At 33.4% G+C, this 26,785-nt stretch overlaps 1 protein-coding gene across 6 annotated transcripts in view; it reads left to right on the top strand.

Moving 5' to 3' along the window:
* The window catches only part of HOOK1 (hook microtubule tethering protein 1), a 64,033-nt gene that overhangs the window by 26,060 nt on the left and 11,188 nt on the right, over nt 1-26,785 (top strand). For all 6 annotated transcript variants that reach the window (XM_017877230.1, XM_017877233.1, XM_017877232.1 and 3 more), the window contains 12 exons: nt 859-942; nt 3,952-4,118; nt 7,299-7,439; nt 8,541-8,742; nt 9,293-9,403; nt 18,460-18,547; nt 19,067-19,127; nt 20,257-20,397; nt 22,953-23,046; nt 24,797-24,831; nt 25,324-25,406; nt 25,846-25,946. In XM_017877230.1, coding sequence (XP_017732719.1) covers nt 859-942; nt 3,952-4,118; nt 7,299-7,439; nt 8,541-8,742; nt 9,293-9,403; nt 18,460-18,547; nt 19,067-19,127; nt 20,257-20,397; nt 22,953-23,046; nt 24,797-24,831; nt 25,324-25,406; nt 25,846-25,946 — 1,308 coding nt within the window. The remainder of the gene's footprint in view (nt 1-858; nt 943-3,951; nt 4,119-7,298; nt 7,440-8,540; nt 8,743-9,292; nt 9,404-18,459; nt 18,548-19,066; nt 19,128-20,256; nt 20,398-22,952; nt 23,047-24,796; nt 24,832-25,323; nt 25,407-25,845; nt 25,947-26,785) is intronic.

The raw sequence follows: 26,785 nt of genomic DNA, 5'->3' as shown, positions 1-26,785 counted from the left end.
TTTTCTTAGGAGCAAGTGTGCTATGGAGTTTCCTCATCATTTAACTCTCTGTTTGTTATTGGTGTATAGGAATGCTTGTGATTTTTGCACATTGATTTTGTATCCTGAGACTTTGCTGAAGTTGCTTATCAGCTTAAGGAGATTTTGGGCTGGTATGATGGGGTTTTCTAAATATACAATCATGCAAACAGGGACAATTTGACTTCCTCTCTTCCTATTTGAATACCCTTTATTGCTTTCTCTTGCCTGATTGCCCTGGCCAGAACTTCCAATACTATGATGAATAGGAGTGGTGAGAGAGGGTATCTTTGTCTTGTGCCAGTTTTCAAAGGGAATGCTTACAGGTTTTGCTCATTCAGTATGATATTGGCTGTGGGTTTGTCATAAATAGCTCTTAATGTTTGGATACGTTCCACTGATACCTAGTTTTTTGAGAGTTTTTAGCATGAAAGGCTGTTGAATTTTGTTAAAGGACTTTTCTGCATCTATTGAGATAATCATGTGGTTTTGTCATTGGTTCTGTTTATGTGATGGATTATGTTTATTGATTTGTGTATGTTGAACCAGCCTTGCACCCCAGGGATGAAGCCGACTTGGTCATGGTGGATGAGCTTTTTGATGTGCTGCTGGATACGATTTGCCAGTATTTTGTTGAGGATTTTCACATCAATGTTCATCAGGGACATTGGCCTAAAATTCTCTTTTTTTGTTGTAAGACTCATTTGTTAATAGGTAAATATAAAAAATAATTTCCCATATCAGTGTATATGTGTGTTGTGAGAAGAGTATATTTTTTCTATTTTTCTATATTTGTGTCAAAACACCATTTACTAAGATTTAGGACATTTTGTATTTCAGCTTAAAAAAGCCTTGGAAGAACTTCAGGAAGCACTAGCAGAAAAAGAAGAACTGAGGCAAAGATGTGAAGAATTGGATATGCAGGTACGGGAAAAAACCCTGAAGTGAGAAAAACTTCCTCTTTAAGTTTACAGAAGTTTTTTATTGTAATTAATTAGTTGGCACTATGTTTTATAGATTAGGTTTCACTTCATGGAGGGAACATTAAAAGGATTTCTTATAGGCTTGAATATTCAAGCATGAATTTCATAAATACTTTTCTCTGATAGTTGAAATTTGCTGGCTTAACTTTCTTTGAGAAAATCACTCTACTAATTGTAGAATTTCAACTATTTAGATAAGGACTCCGTTTTCATTTTTGTAAAATGGGAAAATTAAAGTTTCTACTTCATATTGTATATGTGAATATTAAATAGAGGTAATTTATTAAAGTATTAAGTGGTGCCTGACACTTCCCCCACCAATACATTAAAGTATATGTTCATATATATGTATGTAGTCACTTACAGCAAGTTTTTGCTAACATGTATGTATATATGAACATGTGTGGTTATAATCTTATATGCACATGTATGTTAAAATGAACTTGGCATGAGCAAGAATAGTTAATGGTTAAGAGGTTAGGTTGTCAAACCAGACTACCTACATTCAGTACCTGGTCATATTACTAGCTGGTTATTTGCTCCAGGCACATTACTTAATTATTCTGTACTTCAGTTTTTTCTTTTGAGAAATGAAGTGATGATAGCATATATCTCCCAGAGTCGTCCTGAGGGTTAAATGAGTTCATATATATAGCACTTAGAGCCTGGCATGGAAGTGCTATGTATATTGTTTGCATATGATGTTACTGTTACATCAAAATACAAATGTGCATATTATGCAATAAGTCTAGAAAAAGGTGTACAGAAGGTTAAGTGTACCTTCATAATATGCTGTATGTAAATGGCATTTTTTTGTTTAAATAATGAGCTAAATTTGTAGTTGATTCTCTGAAAAGTGTAAGGGCAAGGAGCAAAGGTGTAGTAGTAGTATCCTTGCTAGAGGAAGTAAATATCTAAAATGACAGGGCTGGATAATGCTTCTAACCCTCAAGCATTTGCAAATAAGGAAAAGAAAAAGACTTGGTTAGGGTGACTAGTCACTTAGTGCAGTGGGAGCACTGGAATTCAGGTCTTCTAAATTCATCTGTAGAAACCAGTCCTCTGTATTTGAACAAAGTAAGTGTCTCAAGTAGGGGAAATTTAATCTGTTCTCCTTCGCACCTTTCCTAACTGCACATTGTAACATACACCTTCAAACACATGCAAAGTACCTGAAATGTGTTCATTTTAAATAGGATCATATTCACCCTGTAAAATACTTCATAGGAAGATTGAGCCATTCAGATATTACCATTCCCTCGTAGGATCTAAGTACAGTCTTCTGAGAAATTCTTATTCAATAAAGAACACAAAATTCCACATTTAAAGATTTGCGTGTTTGTAACAAATAATGAAGGGTATATTATCTGGTTTTAGGTGAAAAGTGCAGAAATCCCAAACAGAGAGAGACAGAGGCAGGTGCAGATTGAACTTATCACCATGAGAGCTTGCTGCAGGAGATGCCTGACCAGCGCTGAGTCATGGTTCTAGGGTGGGAACAACGAATGTGCCTGTCTGGCACCCTCCTTACTCATGTCTGTGCCAGAAATGCCTCTGGAGCTACATTGAAGCATACGGATAGGAGCAAGATTGGTTATTCACCAGGTGTTCAAAACTAAAATTTGCCCTTGGTGTTATTCTGTTTTAGAAGAGTCCTACCCAGTTTTGATGACTGAGGGTGTTGTTTTTCCTCTGTCAGTCATTTTTTGACAGCCCCTACACTCAAGCTAGAATGAGATATTTTCTTCTTTGTGCCCTACCCTTACCCTATAGTGTGCTTCTATCAAAGCACCTTCAACATCTTTTACATAATTGTTTATATTTCTACTGTAAGGGTCTTAAGGGCAGAAACTCTTTATTCTTTTTTGTATCTGAATCATTTTGAATTATTATGCATAGCAGGTAATAGTAGTCATTAAACAGTTTACATAATAGGCATGGGTGCATGCATTGAATTTAGGAACAGAAAGTTATTTCTTTATATTGTCTGCCCAGGAACAGTTTCCCAGACTTTGTATTTCTCATTTAGAAGACAGTAACTTGCCTATATACTATGTTCAGGGCAATCATTTGATGTTAATTTCCTATTCTTTGTGTCGTGTAGTCATATTTACATAACTGGATTGAATTGCATGTTTTGAAAATATGGATAGCAAACTTGTTCAGTAATACACTGGAAATCAGAAAAGGTTAATCAATGGTTTTTCAAACTAATTCTTAATCATATGTAAAACTTCTGGCCTTATGAAAAGACACAGCCTTAGCTATGCATTTTTAAAGATGTTTTCAAATGGAAAAGAAGTAGAACCAGGAGAGAAAATCACGCATGTTTTAAAAATATGAGTTAAAAAAGTTGCTCCAGGTATTGATATTGATGTGGTTCTATACTAAGATGTTTTTATTCATTTTAAATCATAAGCAAACAGTTTAAATGTGCAAATGGAAACAGCTTAGCTTTTTGTTATTGATTCATTAATCAAATATGCTTATTTCTTGAATATGTGATGTGTGACTGACAATTTTATACTCTAAACCTATCATGATAACTTTGAACATACGTGTGTATATTTTGGCTTAGTAGGTGACGTCATTCTATAAATTAGTTTATACCTAAAAGGGGAGACAAATTAATTTTTTGAAGTTTCATTTGTGCATCCAATTTTAGAGACTTGAAAACATTTTCTTCCCCAAAGGCAGGCAGGCATAGCATTTTAAAGATATAGTTACTTTATTTTCTCCATATGTGTATTGATTTGATTTCTTTTGTTTGACTTAAACGTCCTAGACTCTGAATTCTACATTCAGAAGGATCCTTAGAACTCATCTAGTATGACAGACCAAGCTATTTAATGGCTTAGTCAGATCTAAAATCTGAACTCTAGACTCTAATAAGAGTTTTTATTTGTTTGTTTTTTCTACTGGTGCTTATGTGTGTGTGTTTGTTTCTTAGGTGACTACACTTCAAGATGAAAAGAATTCTCTGGTTTCTGAAAATGAGATGATGAATGAAAAACTTGACCAGTTGGATGGCTCTTTTGATGATCCAAACACAGTGGTTGCAAAAAAGTATTTTCATGCACAGTTACAACTAGAACAATTACAGGAAGAAAACTTCAGGTAGCATTTTTAATGGAAATCATTTTATGGAGTTCTGTCTATTATATTAGTAGCAAAAAGTCACAGTATCAACAACTAATTACTAAGCTTTGTTAAGCATCTTTAGGATACTGATTAAGCTCCTGAAAATACCAAATGGTATAAGTGGTTCCTGCTCTCACAGGGCTAAGATTCACTTACGAAGTGAGAGATACACATAAAAACAAAACCATTTAAATACATGTTAAGGACCAAATCAAGGCCACAGGAAAGCCAATAGGAGTTCAAGGGAGTGATTGCTGAAACCTGGGGAGAATTGGAAGTTTCCCAAATAGGATAGGTAACCCTGTAATAAATGGAAAAAAATGTAAATCGTAAGCCAAGTAGATGCTTTTCATTTTAACTTGTATATTCTTTAACAAAGTCATGTATTCTTACCTTTAATAAACATTGATTATCTTTTGTGTGTTTACCACTGAGCCTTGAACTAGAAGACCTTGAGAACAGGCACTTTAATTGTACTATATATTTTTTTGTTACTTAATTTGGATATAACTTCAAACTCACAAAACAAGTTATAAGAATACTACAAGGAACTTCTTTACACCTTTTACTCAGGTTCAACATTTATTTTCCAGTTTTCTCCATTTGCTTTAGCAGTCTGTATATAATCATATAATTTGCATATTTTTATCTGGGCCGTTTAAGAATGAGGATATTCTCTTATAAGCCACGTTATTTTCACATTATTGTGAAAATGATATAACCATTAAAATTGGGATCTTTTTCTGGACTCTCATTTCATTTCTGTTAGTAAATTTATGCCTATATGACACTATATTAATTACTGTGGTTAGAGTATGACTTTTGAGATCTGGTAGTGTAAGTATTCCAATTTCGTTCTTTCTTTTCAAAATTTGTTTTGGCTATTCTAAGTCTTTAGCATTTTCCCATAAAATTGAGAATCAGCTAGTCAGTTTCTATTAAAAACCTTTTCAGGATTATGATTTGGGTTGTATAATTGATATCTTATAGAAAATTCCTATCTACGAATGTGGTCTCATTTATTTAAGTATTTAATTTCACTCAGCAGTGCTGCTTGGGTATAATTTTATACCCAAGTATTTTATGTTTTTGATGCTATTGTAAATGCAAATTCAGAATTATTGTGAAAATTTGCTGCTAATCTGTAGTAGATGTATAATTGTATATTGAAACTTTGATCTTACATCCTGAAGCTTGTATCTTAAATAGATTGAAACTTTTATATCTTGCAGAGTTTTTAAATTCACTTATTGAGCTGGTAATTTGTTTAGATTAAAAAAAAGTCCATTCCTGCTGCTTTAACAAAATACCTTAGACAGGGTAATTTGCCAACAGTGGAAATCTACCACTCACAGTTCTGAAGACTGGGAACTCCAAAATCAAGGCACCAGCAGATTCAGTGTCCGTTTGAGGGATCCAAGATAGTTTCTTCTTGCTGAATCCTTAGGTTCCTTTAACCTCTTTCATAAGAGCACTAATCCCATTAAAGGGGACAGAGCCCTCATAACTTAATCACTTCCCCAAAAGCCCCACCTCTTAATACCACCACAGTGGGGATTAGGTTTTAACATGAATTTTAGAAGAATACAGACTATGGAATCTATAGTCATTTAATCTATTAATAGAACTTTACGTCTTCCTTTCATTATTTCTGTCTTGTATTTATTTTCCTTGCCTTATTGCAAGAGCAGCCATCATTGCTTTTTTCCTGGTCTTAGAGGGATCATGTGCAATTAGGATCCATCAACTATGGTGTTAACTGTAGAGTTTTCAATGTGCTTTTGTCAGATTGAGGAAATTCCCCTTGTTTCCACCTTGCTAAAAGGTTTTGTTTTTTGTTTTGTTTTTTCAATCATGATTGGGTGTTGATTTTGTCTGATGATTTTCTGCATCTTGAAAAGATGGTGTAGTTTTCTTTTCATTCTTTTAATATATTGATTGATTTTGAATGTTAAAACCTACATTCTGGAGATAAACCACTTTGTTCATATTTTATTCTATGTATGACTAGATTCAGTTAATAATTTAAAATAATTTTTATAACTGTCTTTATAATAGATATTGATCTAACTTTTGTCTCTTGTAATGTCTTGTTCAGGATTTGTTATCAGACTTCTGCATCTTATAGAATAACTGAGGCATATTCTCTTTTATTTTCTGAAAGAGTTTATGTAAAACGTTATTTCTTTCTGAAATTTTATACAGTTTATCAGTAACACAATTTGGACCTATGGTTTTCTTTGTGAGTGGATTTTTACTGACAAATTTAATTTCTTTAATGGTCATGGGGCTTTTCAGATTTCCTATTTCATCTTGTGTCAGTTTGGTGAGTTGTATTTTTTAGTATATATGTTTATTTAAGTTGTTGAACTTATTGACATGAAGTTGTTCATAATATTCTCTTCTTATCCTTAAAATTCAGTGTATATGTTTATTTAAGTTACTGAATTTATCGACATGAAGTTGTTCATAATATTCTCTTTTTATCCTTATAATGACTGTGGCAGATGTGATGATACATACTCTTTTACATTCCTGATATTGCTTGGGTTTTCTTTCATTTTTCTTGATCACTCTTGCTAGAGGTTCATCAGTTTTCTTAATACTTCAAACTTCCTTTATTGACTTTCTATATTATTGGTTTTAGATTTCTTTCTTTATACTTTCTTTGAATTTATGTTTCTCTTCTTTCTCTAGCCTCTTAAAGTTGAAACTTAGATCATTGATTTTAAGCCTTTCTTTCTTTCTAACATAAACCTTTAAAACTGAGAGACACTGGTTTAGTGTTGTCCCCAAATTTGATTGCTTGTCTTTTGTTATTGTTTAGTTTGAAACATTTTCTAAATTCCATTGTGATTTTTTTTCTTGACTTGTGGGTTATTTAGGAATGGGTTGTTTAATTTACAAAGATTTAAAGCTTTTCTAGACTTATTGCGATTGATTTCTAATTTAATTAACCTTTATTATTAGAGAATATGTTCCATGATATTTCAGTCTTTTGGTATGTATTGATACATGTTTTATTCATCATCAAATATTTTATTGTATTGAGTGTTATGTATGCATTTGCATATATATTCATGCAAGTTATAATCTAATTATGTAATTATAACAAATCATAGAAGTTACAAATACTTACTTTTTTATTTGTTCAAGGCTTGAAGCTGCAAAAGATGATTACCGTGTTCACTGTGAAGAACTTGAAAAGCAGCTAATCGAATTCCAGCATAGGAATGATGAACTGACTAGTCTTGCGGAAGAAACAAGAGCCCTGAAAGATGAAATAGATGTTCTTAGGTATGGCATGTCTTAAAAAATATAATTATGCCATTTCTGAGCTATTTAGTCAATTCAAGTATTTCATATTTTAATCAGGGATTCATAGGATTATTCCTGTATGTCAAGTATTGATCAGTTTTTAATCCAGGCTGATAGTTTTAACTTCTTTTATGTTTGTTGTTTGGGCTTGCAGTTCATGGATAATACTCAATTCTTCGGAAGACATTTTCACATTAGAACCCATAAATCCAAAATGAGACCATTAATTAAAATTTTATAAACGGAGTACTTATAGATATGTTTAACTTGACTTGCTTGTACCTATCACATTTTGTGAAATTTTTGTGTAAGGAAATGTATTCTCAATCCATATTTTGACATTTGATAAACTATAGATCAAATATAGGCAAGAATCCTTTCTTTTAGAGAGGATTGTCATTTGGCAATATGAAGTTTATATTTACTTTTTTCTTATGAAATGTTAGTGAACAGTCTGTCCACGTGATCTTTATATTTTTTTGTTAATTTTTCTTAATTATTTTTTGTAGTTCCTAATACGCATTTGAAACAAAATTTGTGTAACCATTAATTTGGACCTGCTTGTGATAGTGAAGTGATTTGGTTTATTTGTTTGTTTATTTATATATTTAAGTCAGGTAAGCACAGCTCCAAAGGGAAGTGCTTTCCCTGACAAGTTTATAAATTTAGTCAACTTCCTAAATACAGTAAGTCAAATACTTAGAAGGAAACTATGCTGAATGTTACACACAAAGGAAGGTTGGCCTATAAGCTGCAGAGCAGCTGAGTTGTTCAATTTTATGTACAAAATTATTATTTTTATTCATTATGCTAATACATGAAATAGTTTGATAATTTAGTGTGTCAGATGTGAAGCATTTTTATTTTGATAGCTTTATACCAAAGAGGTTGAACTTTAAATGGATTTAGGCTGGAGTCTGTTTCCAAAGTTCTCACAATGTTTACAGTGTCCTCACTCACTCTCATTTGCTTTTCTTTTTTCTTTTTTGTGATAGTTTGGAAGATTCATTTTACAGCCAAAGTAAAATTATGAGTATATACTAGTTTATATACAGTAATGCTTAGTCTTTATTATTATAGGGCTACCTCTGATAAAGCAAATAAACTGGAGTCAACAGTTGAGATATATCGTCAGAAGCTACGAGATCTGAATGACCTTCGCAAGCAGGTGAAAACTTTACAGGAAACCAACATGATGTATATGCATAATACAGTGAGTTTAGAAGAAGAATTAAAAAAAGCAAATGCAGCACGTACACAATTAGAAACATACAAAAGGCAGGTAAGAAACATCTTAATTTTTAATCAATAAAATTGTAAGAGTTTGTTACTCCTTTTGATTTCTTAAGAATGGTAAAGAAATTGAGAAGCATTCCATGTAATAAACTATGAACTTACTCTGATGAATTTCTTTCTTTAAGGTTAATTCAAGGATTGATAATTGAGTTTGAGTTATCTGGGTCTTTTACCTTTTAACTACCTTCTGAAATTATTTTTTCTTTTGAGATTTTATTGTTTATTAGCATTTCTGGTAAGCAGGGTTAATGCCTTAGAGAATGGAGCTGTAACCTGAAATACTCGTTTTGCTGTTTACTAAGTAACATTAGAAGGCTGACTTTTAATTTTTTTGGCTAAACTATTTGATTATTTTTAATTTTATGTTAATTCTTGTCTATATGTTATTTTCCACAAGTATTTAGAATTAGACTGCAATTTTAGTATAGATATTTTATTCCTAATCAGTTTTTCATTTACTTAATTCTGAAAGACTATTGAGATTTATGCACTTATATACTTTTAAGGACTTTTTTTCCTTTTGTTTCTGACATTAGGTTCAAGATCTTCATGTTAAACTTTCCTCTGAATCCAAAAGGGCAGACACACTAGCGTTTGAAATGAAACGACTTGAAGAAAAACACGAAGCTTTACTTAAGGAAAAAGAGGTAAACAAAGATATAATTGATAAGGAATATTTCATTGTTCTTTTAGTTTTGTAATGCCCTTGCTGTTTCTATAATGGTGGTGATGTCTACCAGTTCTGTCTTCCTCCAAATTGAATTTTTTGACATAGAAGTGTCTTGTAAAATGACTTACATCTTCATTCAATTTTAAAGTTTTCTTCACAATGGCAGATGAAATGATAGAGCCAAGGTCATAAGTCTCAATGAATATTTTCTGATTCTAGTCTGTCAGTTGCTTGGGATCAAAGACCATAGATAATTTTGCGTTGGCTTTATTAAGATTTAATTGACATACCATAAATGTCACCTAAGGTATACAAGTCAGTGGTTTTTAGTATATTTACAGAGTTGTATTACCATCATCATAATTATACTTTAGAACACTGCCATCACTCTAAAAAGAAACCTCATGTCGGTCACCATTTACCCTGCACTCTAATCCTCTCAGCCCTACTCTTAGCAACTGTTAATCTACTTGTTGTCTACAGATTTTCCTAGTCCTTCTAGAATATGTAATCATACACTTCGTGATTTTTGTGACTGACTCTTGCAAGGTTCATCTGTGTTGTAGCATGTATTAGTGCTTTATCCTTTTTATTGCTGAATAATGCCCCATTGTATGGATATACGGCATTTTGTTTATCCATTCACGCATTTATGAACATTTGGGTTGTTTTTGATTTTTGGCTGTTACGAATAATGCTGCTATGAATGTTTATGTGCAAATTTTTATTTAGATATATTTTCATTTTTCTTGAGTGTATAGGCAGAAATGATATTGATGGGTCATATGGTAACCATGCTTAACTTCACATCTTTATCAACACTATTATCTTTTTGATTTTAGCTATCCTAGTGGATATAAAATGGCATATCATTGTGTTTTTGATTTGCATTTCTCTACTGACTAATGTTGAGCATCTTTTTTGTACTTATTAGTCATTTGTATATCTTCTTTGGAAAAATGCCTCTTCAAATCCTTTCCCCATGTTTTACTTAGGTTATATGCTTTTTAATTATTGAATTGGAATAGTTTTTGTATATTCTAGATACAAGTTCCTTGTCAGGTATATGATTCGCAATTTTTTTTTCTATTCTATGTGTTGTCGTCCCACTTTCTTGATGATGTAGTTTACAGCACCAAGTATTACATTTTGATGAGATCAGAGTTACTTGTTTTTCCTTTTGTTGCTTGTCCTTTTTGGGTGATGTTTCTAAAAAAAAAAAAAACATTGTGTAACCTAAGGTACAAGGATTTATCCTGTGTTTTTCATTTAAACAGTTTTATGGTTTTAGCTCCTATATTTAATCTGCGATCCATTTTGTATATGGTGTGAGGTAGGCATCTGGCTTTATTCTTTTGTGTGTTGATATCCAGTTGTCCCAGTACCACCAGTTGATAAAACTATTCTTACTACATCGAATTGCTTTGGTATTTTTGTTAAACATCACTTGGCCATCATACTTTAATAGTGTATACATGTCATTATACATTAATGAAAATTCACAGGGTGTATAACAAAAAGAGTAAACCACAGTATAAATGATGGACTTTAGTTAATAACATGTATCAACATTGGCTCATCAATTCTAACATATTACCACACAAATGCAAGATAGTAATATTAGGGGAGACCAGAGTGAGAAGAGGGTAAGAGGAATATAAAGGAACTCTGTATTTAATTTTTCCAAAAACCTAAAACTGCTTAGAAAATAACCTCTATTAATAATTTAAAAGGTTTAAAAAAATCACGTGATCATAAATGTAAGGGTTTATTTGAGGTCTTTTAATGGTTTATTATTGGTCTTTATGTCTAATCTTATGCTACTACCACACTCATATATTGATTATTGATTACTGTAGTTTTGTAGTTAAGTTTTGAAATTGGAAAGGGTGAGTTCTCAAACTTTATTCTTCTTCAAGGCTGTTTTTGTTATTCTGACTCCCAAGCATTTTCATGTGAATCTTAAAATCAGTTTGCCAACTCTGGCAAAGAAAAAAAAAAAGGCAGCTGAGATTTTTGTAAGAACTTCGTGACCTGTAGATTAATTTAGAAATGTTGCCACTTAACAGTATTAATTTTCTGATCCATGAATGTGGGATATCATTTCATTTATTTAGATCGTAAGTGTCCTTCAACAATGTTTTATAGTTTTCAGTGTGCAAGACTGGCACCTTTTAAACATGTATTCCTAAGTGTTTCATTGTTTTTGTTGTTATTTTAAATAAAATTATTTTATCAAGATCATTTTTGGGTTTGTTAACTGCTAATATATAGAAATTTAATGGAGTTTTGTGCATTGATCATGAATCTTCCAGACTTGTTGAATTTGTTTACTAGTTATAGTTTTTAGGTAAGTTTCTCAGGATTTTCTATATATAAGATTAGGATGTCTGCAAATAGAATTGGTTTTACTTCTTCATTTGCAATCCTGATACTGTTTATTTTTCTTGCTAAATTGTACTGGCTAGAATTGTCAGTACAATGTTAAATAAAAGTGGAAAGAACAGATATCATTCTTTAGGTTCTGATCTTAGGGGAAGAGCATTGGATTTTTCACCATTATGTATGATATTAGCTGTGAGTTATTTGTTTTCATTTTGTTTTGGATGCCCTCTGTAAGGTTGAAGAAGTTTCCTTCTATTTGTAGTTTGTTGCATTCTGTTATAAAAGAGTATTGGATTGTGTCAGATGCTTTTTCTGGATCAGTGAGATGATATATAGTATTTGTACTTTATTATATTAATATGATGTATTACATTGATTTTTTCATAATAAACAGATCTTGCATTACTGAGATAAATTCAACTTGTTCATAATATATACTTTAAAAAGTATGTTGCCAGATTCAGTTTGCAAATATTCCATTGAAGATTTTTCCATTGGTATTATAAGGGATATTGGTTTGTAATGTACTTGTGAGGTCATCACCTGGTTTTGGTATCACTGGCCACATAGAGTGAGTTGAGACATTTTCCCACGTTTTTATGTTTTGGGAAAGTTCATGAAAATTGGTATTAATTCTTCTTTAAATCTTTTGGGGAGTTCAGTTTTCTGGACCTGAGCTTTATTTGTAGGAAGTTAACAAATTACTGATTCAATCTTTTTAGTTGCTCTAAGTCTATTCAGCTATTCTATGACTTCTTGAGGTAGTGTTACTAATTTGTGTCTGTCTAGAGATTTGTCAATTTAATTTATCTAATTTATTGGCATACAGTTGTCTATTGTTGTTTCTTCTTCATTTCTGTGAGAAACCAGGGAATTTTGCTAAGTAGTGATATCCTCTCCTTTATTTGTGATTTCTGTAATTTGGATTTCTCTGTTTTTTTTTTCTTAGTTAGTTTAGCTAAAGATTTTTCAATTTTGTTCATCTTTTCAAAGAACTAACTTGTGGTTTTACAATTTGTTTTCTATTCTCTATTTTATTTATTTTTACTCTAATCTTTAATAATTCATTGGTAAAGGAACACAAATTCCTTTGTATATGAGTATTTTTTTTCTAGTTAAGATAGAAAGTTAAGTTATTGATTTGGAATTTTTCTTGATTTTTTAAATATAGATACAGCTGTAAATTTGCCTCAGGGTTTATTTTGCTACGTTACGTGTTTTGGCATATTGCATTTTTGTTTAATTCTTTTGAATTTATTTTCCCTTATGATTTCTTCTTTGACACATTGGTTACTTATGAGTATCTTGCTCAATTTTCACATATATTTGTGAATATCCTAAATCTCCTTGTGTCATTGATTTATTTAATTCCATTGTGGTCAGAGAACATACTTTGTGTGCATTCAGTCCTTTTAAATTTATTGAGCCCTGTTTTATGGTCTAGCATATGGTCTGTTCTGCAGAGTGTTCCATGTGGATTTTTTAAAAAATGTGTATTTTGCTATTGGGTAAAGTATTTATATGTCAGTTAGCTCTAGTTGGTTTATAGTATTGTTCAAGTATTCTACCTTGAATCTTTGTGTATAGTTCTATCTATTATTGAAAGTAGGATACAGATATTTCCAATTGCTGTTACATCATCTCTTTTTCCCTTTAATTCCGTCAGTTTTTACCTTGTGTATTTTAGGTCTGTTAGGTTCCTTTATGTTAGTAATTGTTATATCTTCCTGATAGATTGATTTTTCTAATGTCTCTCTTTTTTCTGGTTACCATATTTGTCTTAAAGTCTGTTTTGTTTAGTATTAATATAGTCCTGTATCTTTCTTTTGGTTACTGTTTGCATCATTTTTTTCACCCTTTTATTTTCAAACTATATTTGTGTCTTTGATACTAAGGTCTATTTCTTTCACTTAGCATTTACTTAGATCATTTTTAATCAATTTTGCCAGTATTTGCTTTTCGATTGGAGTGTGTAATCTACATTTAATGTAATTACGGATAAAAATAGCATTTAGGTCTGCCATTTTATTTGTTTTCTATATGTCTTTTTTTCTCCTCCATTTTTCTACTACTGCTTTCTTTTGTGTTGTTTTCAATATACCAGTTTAGTTCCTTAGTTTCTTTTACAAGTTTCTAAAAGCTATTTTCTGATGGTTGTTATGGGGGATTACAATTAGCATCTTACCTTGAAACAATCCATTTAGAGTAAATGGTAACCCTAATTTCAATAGTATATTGAAAACTACTCCAAAATAAAACTTTTTTCCCCTCTGCTTTATGCTATTACTGTCATACAAATTACATCTTTATACATTATAAACTCATTAATACTGTTTTTTAATTAATGCTTTGTACTATTGTCTTTTAAATCAAATTGTAGACTAAAAGAGTTAAAAATACATTAATTTTATGTGTGTGTATATATATATGTGTGTATATATATGTGTGTGTGTGTATATATATATATATTTTTTTTTAGATGAAGTCTCCCTCTGTTGCCCAGGCTGGAGAGCAGTGGCACGATCTTGGCTCACTACAGCCTCTGCCTCCTGGGTTCAAGCGATTCTCCTGCCTCAGCCTCCTCAGTAGCTGGGATTACAGGCGCCCACCACCACGCCCAACTAATTTTTGTATTTTTAATAGAGACGGGGTTTCACCATGTTGGTCAGGCTGGTCTTAAACTCCTGACCTTGTGATCTGCCTGCCTTGGCCTCCCAAAGTGCTGGGATTACAGGCATAAACCACTGTGCCCAGCCATTAAAATATATTTGTGTATATAGTTACCTCTGTTGGTGTTTCTTTGGCTAAATTCAAATTACTCACTAATGTCCTTTTATTTCGACCTGAAGGATTCCTTTTAGTATTTTCTACAGAGAAAGTCTGCTAATGACACATTCTCTGTTTTGTTTTGTTTACTCTTGGAAAAATTTCAGTTCATCTTTCATATTCAAAAGATGTATTGCTAGATATAAAATTCTTGTTTGACAGTGTTTTTCTTTTAGCATTTTATGTCATCCTACTGTATTATGGCCTCCATTATTTGATGAGAAATCTGCTGTTAATCTTATTAAGGCTCCTTTTATGTGATGAATCCTTTTTCTCTTGCTGCTTTCAAGATTTTTGCTTTGCCCTTGGCTTTCAGCAGTTTGACTTTGATATATCCAGGTGTGTGGATCCCTTTTAGTTTATTGTACTTTGAATTTGTTGAACATCTTAGAACTATAGATTGATGATCCAAGGTTGGAAAAAATTTGATTTCCAGATTTGAAATATTATATTATTTAAATGTCAGGTGTTCAACAAAAATGCAAGATATACAAAGAAACAGGGTAGCCTATACATGGTAAAACAACAACAAGAAGCAGTCAACAGAAACAGCCAGTGAGGTGTCCTAATGGGTGAATATACTAGACTAATATAGAGAGAGCTATTCTAAGTATGTTCAAACAGCTAGAGCAAACCTTTTTTTTTTTTTTTTAAGCAAAAACAAACAAAAAAGAACACTTTATTTTAGGTTCAGGGATACATATGAAGGTTTGTTATATATGTAAACTCATGTCATGGGGATTTGTTGTAAAGATTGTTGCCTCAACCAGGTATTAAGCCTAGTACCCAATAGTTATCTTTTCTGCTCCTCTCTCTCCACCAACCCTCCGCTCTCAAGTAAACCCCAGTGTCTGTTGTTCCCTTCTTTGTGTTCATGATTCTCATCATTTAGCTTCCACTTGTGAGAACATGTGGTATTTGGTTTTCTGTTCCTGTGTTAGTTTGCTAAGGATAATAGCCTCCACCTCCATCTATGTTCTTGCAAAAGACATGATCTTGTTCTTTTTTATGGCTGCATAGTATTCCATGGTGTATATGTACCACATTTTCTTTATCCAATCTGTTATTAATAGACATTTAGACTGATTCCATGATTTTGCTTTTATGAATAGTGCTGCAGCAAACATTTGCATGCATGTGCCATTTTTAAAGAATAAGGAAATTTTATAAATTTTCATAAAATTTGGCAAGTTTTTAGCAATTTTTCTCTTCTTCTGGGTTTCCTGTTATGTGTATATTGGCACACTTGATGGTGTCCTATAGCCCTCTGATACTCTTCTGCTGAAGTCTGCACTGAGCCTATCTAGTGTTTTTTGTTGTTGTTGTTTGAGACATGGACTTGCTCTGTCATCCAAGCTGGAGTGCAGTGGTGCAATCATGGCTCATTGAAGCCTTAACCGTTTGGGCATCAAGCAATCCTCTTGCCTCAGTCTCCCTGGTAGTTGGGACTGCAAGCACACTCCACCATACCCAGCTAATTTGTGTGTGTGTGTGTGTGTGTGTGTGTGTGTGTGTATATATATATATATATATATTTTTTTTTGGTAGAGACAGGGTTTGCCATGTTGCCCAGGCTGGCCAAACTCCTGGGGATCTGCCCACCTCAGTCTTCCATAGTGAATTGTTTGTTTGTTTGTTTTGCTTTGCTTTTTTAAATTTTAATTTTAATTTTTTTAGACATGGGGACTCACTATGTTGGCCAGGTTGGTCTTGAACTCCTGGCCTCAAACAATCCTTTCACCTTGGCCTCTTAAAGTACTGGGATTCCAGACATGAGCCACCACAACCAGCCCCAATAGTGAATTTTTTATGTGGTTTATTGTTCTCAGCACCCTCACTGGCTTTTTTTTAATTTTTTTTTTTTTTTTTTTTTTTTTTTTACCCTGTGTATAGGCTATTCTGTTTCTTTGTGTATTTTGTATTTTTGTTGAAAATCTGACATTTAAAATAATATAAAATTTCAAATCTGGAAATTAGATTTTTTCCAGTCTTAGGGTTTATTGTTGTTGCTGTTTGTTTTTTTAAGTGACTTTTTTGGGACTAATTCTGTAAAACCTGCATTCTTTGTATTGTGTAGCCACTGATATCTCTGCTTAGTTACCACTGTGGTTAGTTCATGATTGGTCAGAGATTATCATAGATTGCCTTGAGCCTTTGGTAAAGGCTGTGACATTATGTGTGTTGGAAAACACCTTCATTGCTTAGGCAGTTTGAAACTCTTGCCTTTGCCTTCCTGTTTGCTCAGGGCCTCATGTTTATACAGTGCTGAGACAATGGGGGCCCTCTCATGTCTTTTCTGGGCATGTGCACAGCCCTGTACTTGGCTGACCTTCGAGATCTCTGGGAACATGTCAGAGCTTTTTAAAGATTCCTGTGGGCATCTTGTTTCTCAAATCTTTCTTGCAAATTTTTGGTCAGGCTCTTGTGTACTACAGCCATTATCATAGCCTTCAGTACCTCTGGTGGCAAACAGTTGCTGATGATTCTGTTTGCCTAATGTCTTGGAAATACTTCGTGCAGAGCAAGCAGTGACTCAGGTCAAATCATGAAGAGTCCCTATAAATGGGGTTTACGGCGCTGCAAGACAGGTTAAACAGTGACATTTCTCTGTGAATGGGGCTTTTTAAGGGAGCCCCATATCCATCCAGTCTCTACCCATTCTGGTGGCTGCTACAGCTGCTGGTTTTCACAGCTACAGTGATTGAAAGGCTGCTTGTTTTCAAGGTTACTGCGGAGCTGGGGAGACGGGAATAGTAGAAAAGTTAAAAGAGCAAAAAGCTTGCTGTTCTAACCAAGGTTTAGCAGGTTTGCTTTAATAAATGCTCACCTGTTATAGGCCTTTGGTTTATTCCTAGAATTCTGAAATAGTTGATAATGACAAATGTGCTAGTGTGTGCATTACATTAATGGAGGAACAGATTTACAGAGGTCTTCGTGCCTGCTCCTGCTAGATTTCCAACCTATAGGGTTCAGAGATCCTTAAGGCACCTATGGACCCCTTGAATCAGTTACCAATTTACTGCTAAATTGATTTGAAACATGTAATGGACTAATTAGGGCTTTGTTTAGTGACTTGGAACATAACAGCATTTAATACATGACTTTATATTCAGTGGTATTTTTCACGTTCTGGGAAAATGATTTAAACATGAGCCTTCTCTCCGTAACCTAGAAGGTTGTCATTGGTGTAGGCTCTAAAATAAAATAGTCAATGATATGAAGTACCAGCTTGCTGTCCTTGGGAAATGGTGTTTTTCCACCAATGGGTACCTCCAGGATACTACTTATCATTTCTTCCAGTTGAGTTTCACAACAGTGGTAAAAAGAAGTAACTGGTCTCCGGCATCTCTTACACGCCAACCTATATTCTAGATCCTTGACTAATACCACCTTTGTTATTCAGAACACCTTCGCAAGGTTTGTGTATCGGTATTCCTATTTTGAAGTTATATATATTAAAGCCAAAGAGTTATATAAGTTGCCTAAGACAATATAGCTAGGAAGTGGTGAAATTGGTATTCAAACCATGATCTTTATGCCTCCAAAGTCCATGCTTTTTTATTACTCCAGTTGCATATCTGTCCTCTGTTACATAATTGCATTCATTTTGTTCAAAGATAAGCTATCTGATGGGGAAGTCAAAACCATGTATAAAGACACATTATTTATGTAACCTAAGAAATGAGCCTCTTAAAACTAAAACATTGTCACTTAAAATTAAGCAACAACTATTAAACTAGTTAAGATAAATTATTGTAAGCATAAAGTACATTGTTTATAGGCAGAATTAAATACTTTGCTGATATCAACAATTCTTTTCAGAGACTAATTGAGCAGCGTGATACTTTGAAAGAAACGAATGAAGAGCTTCGATGTTCACAAGTACAACAGGACCACCTAAACCAAACAGGTTACTTTTGTTAGATTTAGAAAAGTTTCAGCCAGGGCAACATAGTGAGACCCCATTCAACAAAAAATAAAAATTTAACCTGTCATGGTGGTGCAGGCCTATGGTCCTAGCTACCTGGGAGGCCAAGGCGGGAGGATCACTTGAGGTTTGAAGTTGCAAGTGAGCTATGAATTGCACCACTGCACCTCTGGCCTTGGGTGTGAAAAGAAGAGAAACAGAGAAAGAGAGAAAGGAAAGAAGGAAGGAAGGGAGGGAGGGAGGGAGGTGGGAGGGAGGGAGGGAGAGAGGGAAAAGAAAGCGAAAGAGAAGGAGGGGGAGGGGGAAAGGGAGGGGAGGGGAGGGGAGGAGGGGAGGGGAGGGGAGGGGACGGGAAGGGAAGGTTTCTTGACAGAGAGACCATATTGAAAGAAAGAAAAGGCAGGCAGGCAGGGAGTAAGGGAGGGAGGCAAGGAGGGAGAGAGGATTTTAAAAAAATAGTTGAAATACTGAAATGCTAATTTATTTTTTGTTATTTTCTAGGTGCATCTGCTGCAAAAAGTTATGAAAATCTTGCTGCTGAGATTATGCCAGTGGAATATAGGTAAATTTGTTTTGTAATTTGATAGAATTATATTTAATATTATAATTTTGTTCTTTTTTGTAAATGTCTTGGCCTTTAAAAACTTATGACTCATAGAGCTGAAAATTACTGTTTGATCTACTTAAACTTTCTAAATCAGATTATTATTGCTACCACAGCAATTTAAAATTTTATCAGAAGTAAAATTTCACAAACCCTTGAATAACATATTCTAGTTTTATAACATGACCCCAAGTGCTATGTTATAATTGCTGTAACTAGGGAGGTTTAAGTATATACTTTAAAGTTAGAAAATTATTAGAAAACAAAAATAAACAGGATTTCACAAGCCTTTGATGGGGGAAGTGGTAAATGTATAAAGTAAGAAAAGTTACTTATCTTGCTTAGTGGGGAGTCAATCATTAAATTAAAATTAGTAATTATAAAAAATAGCCATATGAGCTTTTTTTGTAGAGTTGTGCTGTTGGCATTCAGAAGAACAAAAATTGGGATTAATTGAAATTAGTTGCTTTTGAGGAATGGGATTTGGCAGGGGAACAACTAAGGTAGAGTATTACTTCCGTATTTAATACAAACAATATTAATATCAATTATATTAATAAAAGTTGCAGTTTTAAAAAGTACATGTAAATCTTTAATACAATTTTTTTCAGAAACAAAAGATCTAGAAACTGTCTTATTGCCATTATAAAGTATATCTTAAAAGTTTAGTCAAACTATAGTTTCTTAAATCTATTGCTTTTCTTTTATGTGTTTTCTAAGCATGTACTATTTGTTTCCTTTAGCAAATATTTTCTAAATTACCAAAGTAAAATAATTTCTATTATCTCTTCAAGAATGGCATAACAACAATTTAATGATTTATAGCATAATCCTATGTGGTACCTGTAAAATTTTACTGCCTTTTTTAAAGGCACAGTCTTGCAGTATACATAATTTTTTCTTAAACACTTTCAGAAGTTTTTGTTGCAGTTTGAGAGTTTCATGCCCTACCAGCTGTGCTAGCTGGTCCGGCTTGCATCTTAAAATGGTAGCTATTGAGTGAACAGGAATTTCCTTTTTTTTAACTAAAGAACATAATGACTCATATTTTTAAAAATTAAAAAAAGATTTTGTTTTGTAACATCAGGGAGGTGTTTATTCGACTGCAACATGAAAATAAGATGCTTCGCTTACAGCAAGAAGGCTCTGAGAATGAACGTATTGAGGAACTTCAGGAGCAGCTAGAACAGAAACACCGTAAGATGAATGAACTGGAAACTGAGCAGAGGTGATGTGCTCCTTAGTAATTGAAAATCTTGGTGATTTAATTACTGAGCCACAAAATCTTGATTCGCGGAAATGGAAAATATTATTGTAGTTAAAGTAATTAGAAAATATTATTGTAGTTAAAGTAATTAGAATTACCTAGAAATAGTTCAATTTTTTTTTTTGTTAGTAGTCTTTCATTACTATAAGCTTTACTCTGTGAAATAAGTCAAGTGATTCATTTCAGTTATATTTATAAAATATATGGATAAGCTGTTAATTTCAGCAGTCTTGGTTAACCAGGCTACTTACTCTTTTTATTTTTTTTGAACAGTCTCGCTCTGTCACCAGGCTGGAGTGCAGTGGCACGATCTCTGCTCATTGCAGCTTCCACCTCCCCGGTTCAAGTGATTTTCATGCCTCAGCCTCCCAAGTAGCTGCAATTAGAGACATGCACGACTATGCCTGGCTAATTTCTGTATTTGTTTTCTTTTTTTTTGTTGTTTTGAGATGCAGTCTTGCTCTGTCACCCAGGCTGGAGTGCAGTAGTGCGATCTCAGCTCACTGCAACCTCCACCTCATTGCAACCTCCACCTCATGGGTTCAAGTGACTCTCCTGCCTCAGCCTCGAAAGTAGATGGGACTACAGGTGCACGCCACTATGCCTGTCTAATTTTTTTTGTATTTTTAGTAGAGATGGGGTTTCAGCAATTTGACCAGACTGGTCTCGATCTTCTAACCTCATGATCCACCCGCCCCAGCCTCCCAAAGTGCTGGGATTATAGGCATGAGCCACCGTGCCCAGCCAATTTCTGTATTATTAGTAGAGATGGGGCTTCACCATGTTGGCTGGGCTGGTCTTGAACTCCTGACCTCATGTAATCCACCTGCCTCAGCCTTCCAAAGTTGCTGGGATTATAACCATGAGCCACTGCGTCTGGCCCACCAGGCTACTTATTCTTGAATTTCATTTAGATATGTTCACAATTCATGAAATTTGACAAATGAATAAATGACAGTTTGGCTTTCTACTGAAGTCTAGTGCATAGATGAGATCTAGATTGTAGAATCAAATTTAAATCCCACTTCTAATTTATTAACTGTTTCTGGACAAGCTACTTAAACTTACACTCAGTGTCTTCAGGTGTAAATACAAGTTATTAGGAAGACTACAGATAATGAGTTTAAAGCAAATCATGTGCTTATGTGGTATCAATGAAGTGCTCAAAACTTGTAATAATAATATGCTTTTCTAAGTACTTTTTTGCTATTAACTCAGTAAATCGTCATAATAACTCTATGAAATAGTAACCATGATTAGCTCTTTTTCTATGGATAAGGAATATGGATACGGAGAAGTTAAATAACTTACCTAAAGTTATACAGCTAGTAGTTCTGGATCCTCCATAATGAACTCTCTGTCAATCTGATTACTGAGTCTTTACTCTTAACTACTATGGTAACTTGCCTGTTATAAATGGCACACTTACTATAAGGGTATTTAGACTTATTTAACCTTTATTGAATCCTAGACACCAACAGAAATTTTAGACACACTTGAATCTTACCTTTCTCAAACTTGTGTGTAACTTGTGTGTATAATGTTACATAAACTGTGGTTAAAAGAAGAATAACAATTTAGTTTTCTAAAGAGGCCATTAAATATTACTATTTTATTCAGTTCAATACCAGTTGTTGGCACTTTTCTGAAGAGACCCTTAAATATTACCATCTTACTCAGTTCAATACCAGTTGTTAACACTTTTCTGAAGAGACCCTTAAATATTACCATCTTACTCAGTTCAATACCAGTTGTTAACACTTTTCTGAAGAGCACTAAATATTATTATCTTATTCAGTTCAATACCAGTTGTTAACACTGGGGAAATTATTTAAGCTTTTAAGGAATTAACATAGGAAAGTAGACATGTAAATAGATAATTGCTATATTATGTGATAACTACAACAATGGGATATAACAGGCAGGTGAGTGAGTGTGTATGTGTGGATATACATAGAGGGAGAGGGTGATGCTAACTGTTGCTGGTAACTTCCTGTGGAAGTAACTCTTAAGCAGAGTTTTAAAGAATGAGATATTGCCACATTAGAATCTGAATTAGTTGCTAGTGGTAGTCCCTTTAATTTAAATTTAAGAAAACATGTGGAAATGATTGGAAAATGGGGACTTTCCTCTTCCAATACACTGTGAAATCTGAAACAGAAGATGGAAATCTAGTTTTCATTCATTGAAAATACAACTGTAGAAAAATTGAGCTGGTTTTCTGATTTTCTACCAGTGAGTACAGTGTAGAAATGTTTTGCCACCGACTTTTAAGTTTCTTAAAATTTTAAATGTAGGCATATGTACTTTCAGGAAAAAAGTTTTATTTTAAAAAATATTTCCTTAGAAGTAGTCTGCCCTACTTCCTGTTGTACCTAGGCACAGATAATTATTCCGCATTTGTCATTGCTGTAAAAACATATTTTAGTTAAATTGCTAACTGAATGTACCTTTGTAGATCCTTAACTGCTTTGACTTTCAATACAAGTAAATGCTTATGACTCATCTTACAATAGGCTGAGCAAAGAGCGTATTAGAGAATTGCAGCAGCAGATTGAGGACCTCCAGAAGTCTTTACAGGAACAAGGTTCCAAGTCTGAAGGCGAAAGTGTAAGTAACTTAGACATTATAATAATTCTGCTGTGTATGGCTTTTCTTTAATAGGTTATGATGCCCAAACTAATCTTGTGTTAGAAAGTGCAGCCCTTTATCATTGAGAAAATCCTTAAATACCGTATATATCTGCATAATAGATGCAGTGATTTTGCCAACTTGGAGCCTGTCAGTTGATCATCTACATTGGAAGGTGATTTCTGTCTGTCCTACTTCAGCAGCTATACCAAAGTTCATGATGATTCTTGATCATCATTCAACATCATTCAACAGCTATACCAAACTTCATGATGATTCTTGATTCAGAGCATACTGCAATTGAGGGCTTCATAGTTCTGCTGGAATTCCAACAGGGCTGGCCTGAGAAAAATCCAAATAATTAGCAATCAGAATTGAGGAAACCTTCTAATAGGAAAAGAGAGAATGGGAAAGTGATTTCTACCTAAAGAGCAAGCTAAAAATGGATTATACCCATCTCTGAAGGACAGAAACTTTAATACAGCCTTGGAGGCATCACTCATTTCTTCCTCCTTCCTCAATGATTCATGGCCTTACCGTTTTCTGATGGTTTTTGATGGCAGATATTGTGAGGGCAGAGATAAGAGGATTTAAAAGATATCAAACTTAGCCAAAATCTGACTATACCTAGCAACTTTTCTAGAGTTTGATCTTTTTGTGAAGAGAAAAGAAGTAGTGATTGAGAGAGTGATTAACTTAATTAAAAATAACAAGGAAAAAGGACTAGATATGTGTTAGGGATATCTTGATTGATTGAGATTAGATAGAATGCTAGGTGATTATACCTGTGTTGATGGGGGAGGAAACCATGCAGAGTAAGAAAAGAGATGAAAAGGAAAATTGAAAGAGTTGCATTTCCTTTCTGTCTTTTATATGCTTTATATTATTTTCTTTTTTTTCCCCTGGGGGCTTGGAAAATAGAAATCGTCTCATGCATGGCGGCATCTCATATGTGCATATATACGGTATTGTAACTTCTCTAATACAAATATTATTTTAAGCCACACTAGAGAATACTTTTAAAATGAGATCTTTTTGGAGGAGCACATTTTGGCTTGCAGTGTTTTAAAGACAAATGTCTTTATTATTTTAATATATTGGTATCCAACTCGTATTTCAGATTATATATTTTAAACACTTCACCTATATAGTAGGTGTGGAACAACTATTGCAATTTAAAGTACTGTTTTTTAAAAGAGGAAATTGTATGTTTAAAATTTTGCTTTTAACAATATTCAGTTGCTTCATTTTGGTGTTAGTTATTAAAGGATTTGCAACTATAATAATAAAGTTTTATTATAAAGGTAATTATTTTAGATCTTTAAGTTTGTTCCTCATAAGAGGCTCAAAATCTTAAAATTTTTATTCTGAATAATTGAGTTTCTAAATATTTTAATGTTTGATACTCCTCAGTATATCACATTCAGCTTGCATTTGCTGTTTTTCAAGTTCAGATTTAATTTTTATTACATTCAGAAATATGAGGCATTTTTCTTTCTGTCGTATGCTTTTATATTTCATTTTCTATTTTTCCTTTCCTTTTTGAAGTAAAAAAAAAAAACCTAAAGAGTTTATGCTTCTTAAAGTGTGTTACTAGAAATACAAATTTTAAAAATATTTATAATTTTGCCTGGTACACCTTCAAAAGAAGGTAAAGAGATTTAGATGTCTGGAAAATTGACCTTTGTCAAGATAGTCATCTTACAGCAATTTTTTTTAAATTTTATAGTCCAGCAAATTAAAGCAGAAGTTGGAAGCTCATATGTAAGTAAAACTGATATTTCTTTTCAAATATGAGAAGGGAGGAGTTGTAAAAGCCTCTAAAGTTAATCTCCTTTTCGTATTTTGTTTAGAAAAGCAAATATCCTGATGCTAATTGATATACTTGCTGCAAAAAGTGAAAAGCATGCTAAAGATTCAGCCTGCCTGCTACCCCCATCCCAAACTTCTACATCTTTCAGTTGTTAATATCATTTCAAAAGTTTAAAAAAACAGATAACTATCACAACTAGATTATATGGGATGTTAAACCTGTAAAATATTTTACTTTCTTAGGAAGCAAGGGTGGCAAGGGAAACAATTTAACCTTTTTGGCACCTGCTATGTGCCTGTTTACATCCTCATGACAACCCCTGTAGTCAGGCAGATAGTATTCCCATTTCACAGGTGTGGAACCAAGGGTCAGAAAGCAACTTGCCTAAGATCCACAAATGTTATATGGCAGAGACCAGTCTCCATGCTTTTTCTACCACTTAGGGAAAAACTCACAGAGGTCCATGAAGAATTACAGAAGAAACAAGAGCTCATTGAAGATCTTCAGCCAGATATAAATCAAAATGGTAGGTATCTGTGAAAACTTGGATCAGACAATAGTATATCCAAGGACTTACCCTTTTTTACTGAAGGATGCAAGGTCTATGTGTACATTTTTGCACAATGTGTAGATACATATATTGTAAATAAGGACTATGATAATTTTTAGTGCTGAAGTCATTAATAAATGATATATTATTAAAGCAAAAAATAATAAAATGAATTGATGGATATATGGGAGTATCAAACATTAAAAAATAAAATTAATCTGTGGAAATGTGGGTAAAAATGATTTCAAATCAGATTGATATGAANAATTCACTACAAAGAATAAATAACAGGCTTTTCTTTTAAGTTCTCTTATCTGTCTTTAGAAAATAAATATAAATGTAATTTTATGTGAGGATGAAGTATTTTAATAGGTAGTAATTATTAATAACTGTTTCATTTTATTTTTATTAATAGTACAAAAGATCAATGAACTTGAAGCTGCTCTTCAGAAGAAAGATGAAGATATGAAAGCAATGGAGGAAAGATATAAAATGTACTTGGAGAAAGCCAGAAATGTGAGTGACTTATCTTTCAGAGTTCAAGACTTTGTGGCCTGTGTTTTAGCAAGGCCCATTTCACTGGATTTTTCTGCCATTCTTGTATCTGTATCTAATCACTTCTCTTTTAACTGTATTACCCTACCTGTCAGGTTTCTGTGGTATTTCCTGATCAGTTCTCATACTCTTAGTCTCACTCATCAGTGTCAGATAAAATAAACCATAGCTAATAGGAACTGTTTAGACATAGACTGTAGTGATGTCAGAGAGAGTGATGGCTATAAAGTATGGAATCTTTAGTTCTTGGCAAAATAAGCCTAGAATTCTTTTTTTTTAATTGTATTTTAAGTTCTAGGGTACATGTGCACAACGTGCAGGTTTGTTACATATGTATACATGTGCCATCTTGGTGTGCTTCACCCATTAACTCGTCATTTACATTAGGTATATCTCCTAATGCTATCCCTCCCCGCCGTCCCCACAATAGGATCCGGTGTGTGATGATCCCCTTCCTGTGTCCAAGTGATCTCATTGTTTAATTCCCACCTATAAGTGAGAACGTGCGGTATTTGGCTTTCTGTTCTTGCGATAGTTTGCTGAGAATGATGGTTTCCAGCTGCATCTATGTCCCTACAAAGGACACGAACTCATCCTTTTTTATGGCTGCACAGTGTTCCATGGTGTATATGTGCCACATTTTCTTAATCCAGTCTGTCACTGATGGACATTTGGGTTGACTCCAAGTCTTTGCTATTGTGAATAGTGCCGCAATAAACATACGTGTGCATGTGTCTTTATAGCAGCATGACTTATAATCCTTTGGGTATATCCCCAGTAATGGGATGGCTGACAGTAAC

This window comes from Rhinopithecus bieti, unplaced genomic scaffold, assembly GCF_001698545.2.
Source record: "Rhinopithecus bieti isolate Rb0 unplaced genomic scaffold, ASM169854v2 scaffold_6380, whole genome shotgun sequence".
Lineage (NCBI taxonomy): Eukaryota > Metazoa > Chordata > Mammalia > Primates > Cercopithecidae > Rhinopithecus > Rhinopithecus bieti.
This window is presented reverse-complemented; position numbering and strand designations above follow the sequence as displayed.